The sequence below is a fragment of the Phaseolus vulgaris genome, chromosome 6 (genome assembly GCF_051622355.1).
Source record: "Phaseolus vulgaris cultivar YP4 chromosome 6, ASM5162235v1, whole genome shotgun sequence".
Taxonomy (NCBI): domain Eukaryota; kingdom Viridiplantae; phylum Streptophyta; class Magnoliopsida; order Fabales; family Fabaceae; genus Phaseolus; species Phaseolus vulgaris.
The window spans coordinates 29,612,505-29,628,968 of NC_143503.1; the positions used below are offsets into that span (position 1 = coordinate 29,612,505).

A 16,464-nucleotide genomic window follows, 5' to 3' on the forward strand; every position below is an offset into this window, starting at 1 on the left:
AACACAGATAATTTAATACTTAATTGGGAAATTATACTTTCACACTCTTCAAAATTTACACTTTCATCTAATAACTACTTTTATTAATTTTTTATTTCATAATTTATTTATATTTTAATTAAATAATTTAATTTAATATTTTATTATTATGTAGTTGTTAAATAGATGTTAGAGAAAATATAGAATGTTAAAATAGTTTTTTTCTTTTGAAGCATATGGAATCATTCTTGTAGTTTATGGTTTGATTTAATCAAGTTTAAGAATTAAAATAAAAGATTGAAAATTTTAGAATACTAATGTTTTTAACATCTAAAGTTGTTGTGTTTGGATGATTTAAGTTTATATTTAAATTATTTAAAATAAATTCTGTATTTAGTGAGGTTAATTTTATTATTAGTATTAGTTTATTAATCTTGTAGAAATGCATATATGGAAAATTAAACTTATTATTTGTGTAGCTATATATGAAAATATATAAATATATTTTTTCCATTGAGTTACTTTAATTCTCTTTTCGAACTTTACTTCTTGTAATCCTTACCTGCTTTTATGATTTAAAATCTACAAATATTATTTTTAGTTATAAAATAATGGGTAACCTTTAATTTGCTCTGTTTTTATAAGGAATCAATTTTAGATAATTATGAATATAGTATCCTAGTAATAATGAAAGTGCAAATGTGGACATGTAATTTTAATACTTTATACCTTATAAATCTACATTCAATTATTTGATCAAAGTGACCATTAAATACATGAGTAATAAGAATTATGTTTTTTGGAAAAAGTAGTAATACTTAAAAGTATTTAATATTGTGTTTGATGGAAAATTACTTAACTTTTAATAAATTTAAAATATTTTATTTGAATGCAATATTTAAATTTATTAAATTTTAATTCTTGTTTGAATAAAGTATTTCTATTATCATTAAATACAAAATATGAAATTCAAAATTATAAAATACTAGATGGTTTAACTTACAACTAAAAAAAAAGTAGAAAATAAAAATATATTAAATTACAATCAAAATAACTAAAATAAGAGAACAATTTTCATAAACATTTAAAGGAAAATAAACATATTTATACTTTACATGTGATATGAATTATTTTGGAGACAAATATTAATAGAGGTAATATGATACCTAGGAGGTTAGTGTAAATTTAGTACCTTCAATTTCAACTAAGTCTTATTTACTCCTTTTTGTATCATTTCAATATATGGTTGTTATATATTTGTAATAGGATTAATGTAATTGTTTCAGTATTTTGATATTTTGTTTCCTTTCTAAAATTAAATGTAGTGCACTACCATTATTTATCATGTGTTCTTTTGTTATTTCTTATAAAATTTTATTTGTAACATAGATAACATTGTATTTTATTTTTTTTAATCTATTATTTACAATATTATTTTCATATAAATCGTAAATTTAACGTTGGATATCATTATCATCATTCATTTATTAACAAGAAAAAGACAAGAGAATAAAGGTGTCAATTTTAATGATTTTTTTTTAGTATACGAGGATTGGCACTCATATTTTTTATAACAAAAACATTAACTTAACTTGTTTTTATCTTTTGATGTTTTTAATTTAAATGTTAACACATTAACCAAGCATACGAAAAATGTATCAGCGTGATTTTTAATCAAATCAAATATATAAACATTATTTAAAAAACATTAACTACAAAACTAATTTATCACCAAAAGAAAACTTTATAAACTCAAGTGTCATTGAAAAAAAATCAACAACCAATCAGATGCAATAATTTATTATGATATCATTTTACAAATTTGTTGTTTTCAATGTTGTGATCGTTAACTAAACAAATTAAATACAAGACTTAAAAATTAAACTATGAATTGTATGATAACTTGTCACAACTTTATTTAACAAATAAACATTTGTTTTTTTAATTACAATTGCGATATTGAAACAATATTACTCAATTTTATAATAAAAAAGTGAATTCAACAATTCTCTCAAGTTTTTTAAATAAGTTGGCATGGTGTATGTAAGGCAATATCTAAAAAAATAATTTATTGTAGTGATTTTAGAAATATTTAATACTATTTTCTTTTCAAACTCGTGTTATTATATCTTATTTATAATGCTCAACTACAAACTTCAAGGAAATGTTTATAAAAATTTGCTAATATATTCATCTAAAACAAAACTTATTTTTTGTTTTATAAAATCTTGTGTGAAATTATCTGTGTGTGTTTGATGTCAATTTTAATTGGATTAAAAATATAAAAATATTAAAAAAAAAATTATTTCATGTCATACTCCACCCTACATCCTAATAAATATTAATATTTGAATTATTTATAAAAAAATGTTAATTTTAAATTAAAACATTTTTCATTTTAAAAATATAAAAAAGTATTTTCTTTTTTTAATTTTTTTATTGTAAATATTAATATTTATTATAGAAGTAAAATGGAAATGTCATCCCAAAAATTAAAACCCCATATTAAAATGGCAGAAATCCATTAAAAAAAAGTTAATAAATTTCTGATTCTTTGAAAAGCACGTTTCGAGTATCCAATAATATAAGAACATTTGTTATGTACTTTTGGGCGACGAACGCGGCACACTTTGTAAATGCCCCCCCTCACGTCACTGTTAAACTTCAGTGGGGACCACATACTTTTTATGGGACCCATCCATGTTTTTTTTAAATTCAAACAAAATTATTACGTTTTTAAAATATACTTTCTTTTTCAAATAAAAAAGTATCTAAATTAATTTCAAAATAAATTAAAAAATCAAATCAAATTTATCACAAATGTTATAAACTACAAATGTAATAATTTAATTACATATTTTACTACTCAACTATCATCATTTAGGAAATTTTATCACAGGATTAATTTATTTATTTTAAAAATTTTCTTTCAATCTTTTCATATTTGATTATTATATTAGTAACAAAATATATGGTTTATAAAAAAATTGTGATAAAACGCATGTTTTGTAAAGATACACAATATTTTGTTGTACATTAAACAAATAAATAGAATATGAAAACAGTGAAAATATAAAGTTAAAATAAGTTAGAAATAAATTTAGACTAAAATAAAGATAGTTGAATTATAAAATGTGTAATTAAGTTAATGTTTTATTTATAGTGTGTCTTAGTTACGTTTTAATAAATTTTTAAAGTTATTTTTCTGTGTCAACTTTCATACATGTATTTATATAAGAGAGTGAAAGATATTTTAAAAACATTAATTTTAAATTTATTATAAACAAAAAATAACCATGGCTTCTCATTTCTCACTTGCAGTTAAAGAAATTGAAAATTTTATGAAATATGTAACAAAAGAAATCTTTATAAGAGAATAAGTACTCTTTTAAATTAATCTAAACACTTTATGTTGATTCAATTTGAGTACTTTTTTTCCACCTTCAATATAAAAATTAACCCATCTTAATTAGATTTTTTTATAAGTATTATATTTTATCCTCCGACCAAAAAAACATAGGAATAATGAGAATAATATATAAAATAAGAAGAAAAAAAGTGATAAAATTCACAAAATAAACAGCCAAATTTTTTAATATATATAACTATTACTTTCCAGTGAAAAAAAAAACGAAGCAAACTTTTTTTTTTCTATCACGGCTACTTCTTAATTATACTCATAATATATTTGAAATGCAAAAATGATTAATATTTTGTAAAACAACTCATGCGTACTTTTTTTTCAATACAATACTTTTTACTGAAAAATAATTATACCCTTATATTTATATATATATATATATATATATTTAAGTATGTTGTAAAAATAATCTTAATGAGACTGATAGGAAAATAATCTGTAGAAATGAGAAGATGAAATAAAGTTAAAAAAGAAAAAAAATAGTATAAAATTGAATTAATTCTAGTTAAATATCAATTAATTTTCTCACAATTTACTTGAGTAGTGACTCAGGCCACTACAAAAACAAGACATTTTTTTTTCAAAATAACATATTTTTAATTTATTTTTTTCTCCAATATAATATTATATCAAAAAATTATTCAAATAATACGATTTAGTGTAGTAGCAAAAACATGATTAAGTAATTTCACCAGAAAATCAGTATAAAATTCGTTTTTTTTTTTGAAAAATAAAATAAAATTGAAGGGTCTTTTATTTCATTTTTTGTTTTTTTAATATGGAGGGAAAAAAATAAAATAAAAAATATTATTTTAAAAAATAAATGTTTTTAATAAAATTGTAGAAAAGTATTTGTTTAAAAAACATAAAATGTTGATATAAAAATATTGAAGACTAATTATTATATTTATAAATAATTTAATTATTATATTTATTATTCTCAATCAATAATTTAAATTACATAAAACACTTCCCAAAAACGAGTGAGGGATTTATTCCAATGGTTTTATATTTTACGTTTGGATTGATTCCATTGACGCGGAGTGGATGAGCTTAAAAGATTTGGCACTTTAAATGGTTTTGAAGTAAACAAATAATTAAGTGTGATTAGGCAATGAATTAGGCACAATTTTGTAAACAATAATCCATGAAATATATTTATCGTGCAAAGAGAGAAGACTTGTACTTTTTGGTTGGTGCAGTTCCTTTTTATACCAACTTGTCTAAACTAAACAAATTTCTCAAATAATTTCCTTTGATTTTGATATTATTGGTGAGATGTAGTTAACCACTGCCATGACATTGAAACCAATTTAGAAAAAGAGATATACATTTACTCACCAAGTAATCTTTCTTCTTCTTCTTCTACACGTAACTTCTTTCTTTAATTAACCTATCTGTACACCTTACCATATTATATGACTTTTATTGTGAAGGTGCTTAAGTCCAAGGTTAAAAATAGTGTTCTTTTATAATTATTGTTAATGTTAACTGTTTTGTTTAAATATTTTAGAATTTTGAATTATACAATTATTTTAATTATTCATTTGAATTTAAATTAAACATACAAATAATCAGGAAATTTATTATTAGTGTATTTATAAATTTAGTCTTAAATTAAAAATGAGTAAGGGATAACATATATTAATTACATAAAAAATATTTCATTCCATATATATTACTAATAGGTATTAAGTAATAAAGATACTTTTAACCACGTAAGTAATCAAGACATAAAAACAAAATACATTTTCATTTGTGAGCTATGATTTTAAGAATTAGATGATGGAGAGTCACTTTAAAACTGAGGTTTTGGATATTTAAATTAAATTTCTCGAATCTCTCTATGAAGAGGTTTAATGATTCTCCATTCTATTAGATGATGATGTCAAAGACAAACAACGTCAAACGTAACTGACTCATTATGAATTGTGTTTTGAATTTGGTTACTAAAGTTTCAAAACAATCTATAGATAATGGTGAAAGACACGTAAACTAGCTTAATGTCGCCTCTATGTAGGAAAAACGCGACAAAATATCATGTTAGTTAGAGTGTAAAAGTTCATCTGGATCACATGCACATTAACATGTTTATCGGGTCAATTGTTTATCATATCAGTTGATACCTAAATTTTTCCAATTGGGAGAGAATTGTGCATTCATTATTTTGCAAACTAAAGGGTGTGATTAAGCACTTTCCATTGTAATCAAACTGTTTGTTGATGTGTGAAGTTGTAATTCTATCTCCAATGTATGAGATGTTGATTTCTTTAGTAATCATTTGTTTCATTTTGATAATTTCCTTTTGAAAAGGCAAAAGTAAAGTCATGTTTTTAGTTTAGGTTACTTTTGCATTTACTTATTTTTATCGTTAGTTATATTTTTCATAAATATCATTGAATTCTTCAGGAATCTTTCCTATAGACTCCACAATGACTTTGGTGTTCTTATATGAATTGAAAATGTGTCTTTATTTATACTTTGTTGATATGATTGTTTTACTTGTCAATTTTTTTCCGCTCTTGAACAAAATGTGAAGTACCTACAAAAGCTCCTCGACGCTTTAATTATTATTTAGTATTAACATGTGTCAGAAGATTAATTTTAATTTATTTTAACCACGTCTCTTAAGATTATTTTTAATTTAATTTAACTACATACTAATTAATATATTCTAATTTATTTATTATTTTTAAGTTTTAAACATATATTCAACAAGATTTTGTAAAATCATTTTAAATTAATTGTTTTTATGTGATTTATTGAGATGACAATCTCAATCAAATCCATAATATTAAATATTAATGTAATTTCCACCATTTACACTACAGTTCTTAATAAAAGAATTCACAAACCGGGATCATAATTAACATATTCCACTAGTCCTACCGCTAAATATAAGATAATGAAAAACATTTAATCATATAATTACAAATATACATAGTCCTAAACCAAATTATACACCATCTCTTACACAAGTTTTTACTTTTTTTCACGTACCATTTTCTTGGTCATACTAATTCACATGTAGTGTCTAAAGCTAATGATCAATTATTAAATAAAACATATTGAATGTATCTTTCTATCTACTTGTATGAATTAAGAGAATATTAACACAAATTTTGTGAAATGTCTCGTGCCATTTTCAATTACCTTTTCAAATTGCCATACGAGACATTTGGTACCTTCTTTTTTTCAATCAACTAAAATAATATAATAATAAAAATTATATATATAAACAATTGAAGCAGCTGAAATGTCATTTTGTTTGGGACAGCTAATTTAACATTTTGTTAATTGGTTTAATATTTAAAAAACTGGGATGGGAATATTTTTGTTTCTATGTGGCTGCTCTTTTTCACTTCGTGAACCATTTCTCCACATGCTTCAACCTCCATTTATTCTACCACCATCTTAAATTAACCCTCCACCAATTATTTTCTATTTTTATAAAAAAAAAGTCAAACAAAAAAAGTGTTATAAAATGTTTGGTTCCTAACTCCAACTTACCATTAAAAAGCACGCGAACATTCTTTATACATTTCTACACAATTATTTTAGTTTTAATAATTAATTATTGATTAGAAGAGAGAGAAATAAAAACAATTGATAAACATTCATTCTTCATCAAAGAAGTATAACATTAAATACTCAAATATAATACTATCCCAATAAATTTAACCCCTATCAATTTCTGTACTTTAGCACAAATACACGCATACAGAAACTATACGCATATAGTTTATAAAGACCGGACACAAAGATACGTATAATTTGTAAAATATAGGACACAAGAACACAAATCTATATATTATATAGTTATATAAATTAACAATAAATATTCATGTGTATAAGTATGTTTCAGATTTTTCTCGAAGCAAGAATATGTTTTTCATGATTAGTTCAAAATAATTTGTTCCTTACTTTTATAATTATAATAAAAAATTATACAATAAATTTAAATTTTTAAAAAATTATTGTATTTATCCTTTTTAAAATTGTGTTAGAACCGTGCTAGAATTGTTAGAAATATAATAAATATTTTTTGAATTGAATATTTCACCGATAAGTGTCTTCCAAATGTGGTACGAATGTTGACACCGATACATATGTCTAACGGACACGTCATTTAAGAGAAGTGTTAGACTCTCATATATACCGTTCTTACAATAAAATATGAAGCAACAATATAAAATTATTTTTTATTATCGTAAGTAGGAACAGACGCAGAACACCATACCCTACAAAATAGAACATGAACATATGATTCCCTTTATCCACCTTGGAAGGAAACCGTTGTGAAACAAAACAGAAAAGAATGATATATGCATGCATGTGTGTGAAACCATTGAAGATGTCAACAGTGGAATTGTTTTGTTTTCCAATAATGTTTGGCACTGAGGAAGGTGGTGCTACATATCCTGAAGATACGGCAAAGTCTTGCAACTTTCCATTTTATACGTCATTAAGACAATATTTAATTAGAGGATCATAATTGTGTTTAATTATGGAATTTGGTAGTGTTTGAATTTTCAATGCCTATCTAACTTGGTGTGCACTTCTTAGGGGCAAATGAGCCAAACACAAAGTGTGGGTTCTTCTGACTTTTCCATAACAATTGAAAGAGACAACTCACTCACTCACCACCCTATGTATAGTATATTATGTTCTAAGCTACTTCAAGATTAATCTTTCTTTCCAAAGTCTTAGTCAAATCTTCTTTTCTTATTTATGAAGCTATTTTAATTGTGCACAACACATTGCATTTCAGAGTTTTTCCTCTTTGCTTGCTCATGCATGTATAGGAAGAGGTTTTTCTATCTAAGGAGATTGTGATTGAGGAACAAGATCAAGTTGTTGCTATTTGTGTTTGTTTTCTCTTCAATCTTACTTGCATCCCAAAAAGGTGGTCATAAAGTTTGTTCAAATTCTTCCTCTACTTGCTAATGAATAATGCAAGCTCTCTCTAAACACCAAAACAAAAATAATCGAATCTGGTTATTCTGCCTTAAAGTTTGTGTTCTTGAAGTTTGTGTTCCCATTGTTTGCCTATGGATTTTTTAATATAATTTATTGTTAGCATGAGTTGTTTGAGTCAATTGAAACATTAGAGAAAACATATTTTAACAATATATTTATCTACCAAATCATTTTGACTTTCTCAGTCCAAGTGTTTTACCTTGTCAATTTTCAGGCAGGTTATTTAAGTGAATTACTTTTACTTTATATAGTAATAATACCCTTTTCAAATACATAATCCTATTCAATATATAATCTCACTTAAACATATAACTTTTTTAATTCATTAATTTATATTATTACAATATAATTGTTTTAGTTGTTAATTCTTTTTTTTTTTTGGAATAATTTTATCTATAATTTATAATAATAATAATAATAATAAGAGGTTTATCCTGTTGACGTATGTATTTTTTAATACCATCATGCAATGGAATTGTATACATCCATATGTTATGTTTCCATATTCAAAATTTTAAGGTAGGGTTATTTCAGTGAAGTACTTTTATTTTACAGAGTAATGTATATTTAATAATTCAAACCATTCATTTATATTATTATATTATTATAATATAGTTGCTTTAGTTTTCAAGGTATTGTTTCTTCTGTCTTCTTTCATCTTTTGAGAAATTTATCTATAATTTATAACAATAATAAAATGAACTATTCCAATATATATATATATATATATATTTTTTTTTTCAAATATATTTTGGTGATATAAGTGTTTCATTCTTCTTACGTAAATGGATTTATTATTTGCGTAACTGTCTATAATACCACTTACTTTATAGTTTTAGTTTTCAAGGTCATCTTCCTTTTTAGATAATACAATTTTTTAAAAATTTCTTTTAATATGATAAAAATACAAAAAAATGTAGATACACGTATGCAATCAGGCAATGACGCTATGTTTATTATTCATGAATAATTTCTTATTTTTTTTATCATTATTAAACTCCATAAAAGAACACCAGAAAATAACATATATACCAAATTTTCGTTCCTCTTTTGCAATTGTATTATTGATAAAAAAAATTTTAATTTCTGAAATTCATTTAAATTTATTCTTTCTTAAATTTAACTGAAACGAGGCGAGAGTGCCAAATTTTTAACGTTATAATCTAATAAAAAATTATAACAAAATGTATCTAAATAGTTTGTTTTTGTAATTAAAGTAGCAGTTTAAACGTTTCAAATTGAGTGTGAAGAATAAGACTTTTAGGTGTTGAAAATAAAAATAGGTTAGGTCTAATAACATTTTACTTAGATTGACCTAGCTAATTCAAGAAACTAAAGACATGACTAAGGATACTTTTCTTTACAATTCAAATCTCATCACATCTCTTTCAGCTGCAAATAAAAAAAATTAAAATTATTTTAGATTAACATTTTGTGCTTTTGATGTTCAATAAATTATAATGATACGTTAATTTAAAGGTAATTAATTACATAAATTCAATTTTATTTTATTTCAAATCTAGACCCAATATATTACAACCAGTTTGGTTCTCAAAGAGATTACTTCGGTATACAATTTTTTCAAAGAATAATTTTGTTAGTAATATTAAGTTGAAAATCCACATGATTAAGCATTTAATTATAATAATTATTTTTTATCTATCTTAATCATCCATGAAATTTAATTTTTTTTTTGTTGTTCAGCATTTGATATTAGGAATGACAATAGAGAGTGACACGAATTACGAGTTAAGCGAAATTAGTAAAGCAGGTCAATGAAAAAACTGAACTGACCCACATTTTTTACTAGCAGACTATGATGTGCCTATCTTTGATCAATAGAACTTGAGAACAAGAAAAAATATGAAGTTTGAATTGAAATTTTAAAGTTGGACTCGTTAGTTTATTTTATACTTGCCAGCCCAAAATAAAAGTCAATTTCTTCTTCCACCGCATATTTTTTTCCTCCATCTCCATAAATCTTTCAATTCCAAAATTATCCATTAACAAAAGATGTAAAATTTGTTTTTTTTTTCATTTTCAAATTATATAATTCGTAAATCTTCCAAACTTTAAATTATTTCAAATATATCAAATACATTTCAAATTTTAAAATTTAGAATAAAAAATTATATTCCAAAATTTATAATTTAGAAGATATTTTTTGGTTTGAAAATGCATTCTAACTCTAAAATTCAGAATGTAATTTTCTACAGAGGTGCAGGACGAAAGCATGGAAGTGCAGGTAGAAATTGTTAAATAGAAGGCCTTTAGCTAAGTATTGTTTTGGGCTATCTATTGTGGCCCGTTTTTTGTGGCTTCGTCGTCCTCCTGAAGTGACAAAAAGAAAATCAGTTTCTTCGCTACTGAATGTGTTGTGTGTTTTCTGGTTTCCCTATCTTAGCATCAGAACACCACTGGCGAAGTCGATTCCGGCGAGCGTACCGTCTCACCGTCAACGTTGCTGGCAAGGTACTATCATCTTCTCCTTTCAATTCATATTCTCTCGTATTTTGGAGCAACCAATAGGTGTTCACGCGATGAACACACAGTCACAGATCCCTTAATTTGGAACTCGCGATTACACTTAGTTAGAGTAACAGAGAGGTTCCTATACAAAACTCATCTCATAACACACAAAAAATCATCCCTCTTTTCTCTGTATAAAAAGGAGGGTGTATGATATTGGGGCAGGGTACTGGGTTCATTTTCAGCCAAGTCTTGTTTTTTGGGTTTTTTATAGGAATGCAGATTCTTATCAAAGTAGAACATGGTTGTGCTGTGTTGTGAATGATGTTTTACAATGGAACCATTGGAAAAAGTTGTGCTCAATTATCGTCATTGTTAAATGTAAACAGTAAAGCTAGTATTGATTTTGTTTTAAATTGTTGAAAAATGAACTGAGTAAATTTGTTTAATCATCAATTGATGCACTGGTTGTTGTTAACGTAAAACTGATGCATATAAATAGCACAAGAAAAATAAATATGAAATGCTGGTGAGTTCTGAAATGTGTAGTTTTATGTGCTAGTTTGATGTATTTTATTGGCTATTCCAACAGTTCATATAAACTTTGTGGTGTATTTTTTTTTGGGGATATCAGGTTCATGTTGCTGAAACCTCTTTGACATTTCCAATTAAGCATTTGTTTCACTGTGTCAATGAGAGGCAACCTTGGAATAAGGATCCCAAACTCCACTATTTCAAATGCCACCAGAAGAACGCTAGTTGCATTCTCTACATCTTCTAGTTTTGGTGATGGCGGACGTGGTCGTGGTCGTGGAGGCTCCCCCCCTGGTTCAGGGCCATTCAATTTCAATGAAAGAGCTCCTGGGAAGCCTAATTCTAGTGAGCCCAAATCTGACACGACAGAGTCACCCATTCCTCCTGGTTCTGGTCATGGCCATGGTCGTGGCAAGCCAATGCCTCCGTCAGGTCTTCCTTCTTTTTCATCATTTTTATCTTCCATAAATCAGCCACCTGCTGGTCGAGGCCGACCTACTGTCCCCCACCATCAAAATGATTTGCAGTCACCTGCTGGTCGTGGCCGACCTACTGTGCCCCACCATCAAAATGATTTGCAGTCACCTGCTGGTCGTGGCCGACCTACTGTGCCCCGCCATCAAAATGATTTGCAGTCACCTGCTGGTCGTGGCCGAGCTACTGTACCTCAACCTCCAAATGATTTGGGGCCACCAGATTCTGGACCCAAAAAGCCCATTTTCTTCAAAAGAGAGGACATTGCTTCTCCAACAACAAGAGATGATTTCCCTATTGATGTTGAGCAAGCTAACAAACTTCCAGGCAACATAATAGAGGTGTTGTCTGGACTTGGACGGGGGAAGCCCATGAAACAGTCAGATCCGGAAACGCGAGTTACAGAAGAGAATAGGCATCTTCGTGCTCCGCGAGCTCGTGGTGCTGCTGCATCTGACACTTTGTATGAGAGACAGCCAATACCAAGCCGGGATGATGCAGTGAGGAATGCAGGGAACTTTTTGTCACAAGGGGAGGATGATGTAGGTGGCACTGGAAGAGGAAGAGGGTTTAGAGAGAGGGGTGGGCTTGGTCGAGGCAGGGGCAGAGGCAGAGGTAGAGGCCGAGGCACCGGAAGAGGAGGATTCAGAGGGAGGGATATGGATGAAAGGCGTGGTCGATTCATGGATGCAGAGGCTTCAGATGATATAGGGCCATATGTTGGGGATGATGCAGATGGTGAGAAATTAGCCAAAAAGGTTGGGCCAGAAATAATGAATCAGTTAACTGAAGGGTTTGAGGAGATGGCTGGTAGAGTTTTGCCATCGCCATTAGAGGATGAGTATTTGGACGCATTAGACATCAATTATGCAGTAAGTTGTTTCTACAGATATCTTTATTTATTTGTTGAGAAATAGTTAAAGATAGTGGAAATATAATTATGTAGTATAGCTGCATCTAGGGAAATTCTCCAGTCTTAATTGAATTGCTATGAGGAAACTCGTTATAATCATCCGATACTCTAGATCTAAAGACTACATTTCTCTCGAGGAATTTTTTTTGCCAAACTTCTATTTCTGTTTAGTACCTATATTTCAATGTTTAACTGTTTGTGTTTTTTTTCGGCTTCTTTATTGATTATTGCAGATTGAATTTGAGCCAGAATATTTGGTGGAATTTGATAATCCAGATATTGATGAGAAGGAACCAATTCCTCTTCGTGATGCACTTGAGAAGATGAAACCATTCTTAATGGCATATGAGGGGATTCAAAGTCAGGAAGAGTGGGAGGTATATTTTGTTGTAAATCCTATCCATTATCCATGACTTATGATTGATACCGTACATTAATTGCAAATGATTCAGGGCACAAGTTTTGATACTGATGTTTTTTTTTTAATTTTTAATTCATCACTATCTCCGACACTAATAATCTTATGGCTTGGTTGCCAATATCTTTGTCATGTCAAACCTGTGTAACAATTACATTGGACAAGTACTGTTTCAGTCACTATGTTTGGAAATAGTTGTCTATTTTATAGCTGCTAATAGGTAAAGGCTATTGCTTTTATGTTCTCTACTATAGTTTATGGGTGTGTGTCCATGTGTTGGGATATTTTTATTTTCTAACTTTATATCCTACTAGGAAATAATGGAAGAGACAATGGCACAAGTTCCACTCTTGAAAGAGATTGTTGATCACTACAGCGGACCAGATAGGGTAACTGCAAAGAAGCAACAGGAAGAGTTAGAAAGAGTTGCTAAAACTCTTCCTGAAAGTGCACCATCTTCAGTGAAACAATTTACAAACCGTGCTGTGGTCTCTCTTCAGGTTTGGAGCTCTAAATTTTGATATTGTGTTGGGCATAAAATGTCTTTTACTAAGGCTAGTTGTTTTCCTCTTATGTTGATAATCTTATTATAAGTATTTCTGCCGATGATGTTCTACTTGCCATGTAATTCAGTGGTAAAGGAACCCCTTTCCTCAGTATGTTATCTTGTAATTTGATATCAGTAGAGAATCTACTTCCCAACATTTGCATAATCAATTGAAATTACAACAAAGATTTGCTATTTTTTTAGGAATTTCAAATCTAAATTCTAGTTGATAAAATAAATCCCAATGTATGGAGCGAATAGAATATGTATTTGATGTTGTGCCAAGGCAGAATGGTTGTTATTGACAAGGCATAGATAGGAAAAACAATGCTCTGCCTAAAATATTTGTTTAGATCTATTTAAAATATTGGCAAGGAATGCATGAAGATTGTTAGCTATTGGAGTTGGCTTTGGTGGAATGAGATAGTTATTTACTGTATGATTAGAAATCCAGGAGGTTCCCAAACTTTAGTTCCCCATATTAATGTGAATTTATGGCTTTGTACATTAAAGAATTCATTCAGAACCTTGCTATTTCATGATTATATGAAGTTTGCAGCTGTTTTGGTATTCAATTGATTCTGGCTGTAGTCACAAATGTAGCTGGAGTTGCACTAATCTGAATCGGGAAAGGATAGTATATCTAATGTCCAAATCTTGATGTATTGAGGATTTTGTTTTCCTGAGTCTGGCATTAATTTCCTTGTCCTTAGATTGATTTATAATTCTTCTGTCTCTGTTATCCTTTCATGAATTTATACATACATATATATATATATATATATATATATATATATATATATATATATATATATATATATATATATATATATGCCTTGTCCACTTCTGACTGCAGATTCTTCACAAAAATTACAAGCATATAATTGTGTGCTAACAATTTTCTTCGCATAAGAGATTGAATATAACTGAAAAGTTAGGACTTTGGAGCTTGCTCGATGAATTATTTGAAAATTCCCTCGACCAATTCTTTTGCAGTTTTCTAAAAGTTCATCTAGTTTTGTTTTTATTTGTTATTTCAGTGGGCATCATATATAAAATGGTATGTTTGTAACTTTTTATTTTTGTTATTCGTGTGGCTGAGTTTTATGTGGTGTGGCTGCTGCAGTCACCTCTTTGAAAGAAATAAACAATTTACTAACTTAAAGGTGTCAATTACGTAAAGATGTACAGCAGAAAAAAGTATTGACTAAATGATTGACTTTAATGATGGACAATGAAATTTTTAGTGGTTGGTTAGGGTTACTGCTTAGCTGGTTATAACTTCAATTTAAAGTAGTTTTCTTATGTTGAAATGAACAACAATGGAACTCGGAAGGTTAAACACCTGTTGTTTGTTTTGGAGGCTTTATGTGCAGTATATGATATAGTTTTTTCTGTAAATGCCTAATGCTAAAAAATTATAAATTATATGCATGTGATTGAGGTATTGCATAAACAATCCAGTAGCACACAAAAACACACACACACATAATATATATATATATATATATATATATATATATATTCTTTTGCGTTTTTATTAATGAATATGAATGCTAGTCAGAAAACTAGTGGAAGGAATATCCTGCACATTATTTATGCTTGGTCTGAAATATGATGCAGAGCAACCCAGGCTGGGGATTTGACAAGAAATGCCATTTCATGGATAAGCTGGTTTGGGAAGTGTCTCAGCATTACAAGTAACTTACTTTGTCTTTCAAGCTTAAACATGGTGGGTTTTGTGGAATACGATATCCACTGTAATGTGGACTAGTCATCTGGGCTGCTTGCATTTCAAATTTTGTTAACTTCAGCTTTGATTAAAAAAGCTGCTATAACTCTTGTTACATTTCTCTCGTACTTTGTAATAAATGAATTATCATTTTAATTAGACTTTCAAAAAGTGATGAAATATGTCGGATCATAACATTGATGATTGGGAAATAGTTGTTACAATTTAATAGTTTTACAATTAGTTTTGTGTATGTATGTCTTTTATCATAATTTTAATTGTTTTATGAAATAATGATTTATTACTGTGTGTGTTTTGCACATCCATAATATATATACACATACATGGAGAAATATTTTTTTCATTTTATGTAAATATGGATCATAATGTTAAGAAAAAATAAAAGAAAGTTAGTAGTTATATTATATGATTAGTACTTAGAAATGCTTAAATTTATGTTTTAATTTCATCATTCAAATAAGATTTAATGATTTGTATGTATTGTTTTTTTCAAAGTATCGAAGGACATTTGAATTGTTTGTGAACAAATAAAACCACAAAACAAAACTAAGTAGGTACTGTTTGCTGTATACTATTTCCCTATTAGTACAAGTTTTGTTTGGTATAATAATTAATAAAAGTTCCAAACACGATGGTCACACTAGGTTTGAGATTCAATAAGTGGAATCTTCTTCTGAAATTGAGTAATAGGTTTCTTTTTATACAAAATGTTTCCTTTAAATTTTTGTTTGTCACATGTAAAAGTTGTAGAAATTCGATAAACAAACTTTCAATTTTAAATATTATACAAACAAATTATTCAGGGAAAATGAAAAAGAGGTGAAAAATTCACCTTAGAAAAAAAAATAAAGAAAGAAAAAGACTGATAGATTTGTGTTTGACTATGTCTTGTGTCGGAAGTATGTTGGCAATTGATTTTTTTCAAAGAGACAGTGAAAATAAAGTATGTATACGCATAATTTATAGTTGAAATTCT

At 27.6% G+C, this 16,464-nt stretch overlaps 1 protein-coding gene across 1 annotated transcript; it reads left to right on the forward strand.

The window, feature by feature from the left end:
* The first annotated feature begins 10,668 nt into the window (after nt 1-10,668).
* LOC137831982 (uncharacterized) lies at nt 10,669-15,720 on the forward strand. The gene is made up of 5 exons (XM_068639919.2): nt 10,669-10,852; nt 11,484-12,729; nt 13,004-13,147; nt 13,503-13,688; nt 15,359-15,720. Exons 2-5 carry the CDS (start codon nt 11,542-11,544, stop codon nt 15,437-15,439), a joined length of 1,599 nt encoding a protein of 532 aa, XP_068496020.2. The 5' UTR covers nt 10,669-10,852; nt 11,484-11,541; the 3' UTR covers nt 15,440-15,720.
* The last annotated feature ends 744 nt before the right edge of the window (nt 15,721-16,464 follow it).

Excerpts from the sequence above, each read along its gene's own strand:
- LOC137831982 (XM_068639919.2), top strand. The coding sequence starts at position 11,542 with ATGAGAGGCAACCTTGGAATAAGGATCCCAAACTCCACTATTTCAAAT. Across the intron at positions 12,730-13,003 it reads CATTAGACATCAATTATGCA|ATTGAATTTGAGCCAGAATA; the intron begins GTAAGTTGTTTC and ends TGATTATTGCAG. Across the intron at positions 13,689-15,358 it reads GTGCTGTGGTCTCTCTTCAG|AGCAACCCAGGCTGGGGATT; the intron begins GTTTGGAGCTCT and ends AATATGATGCAG.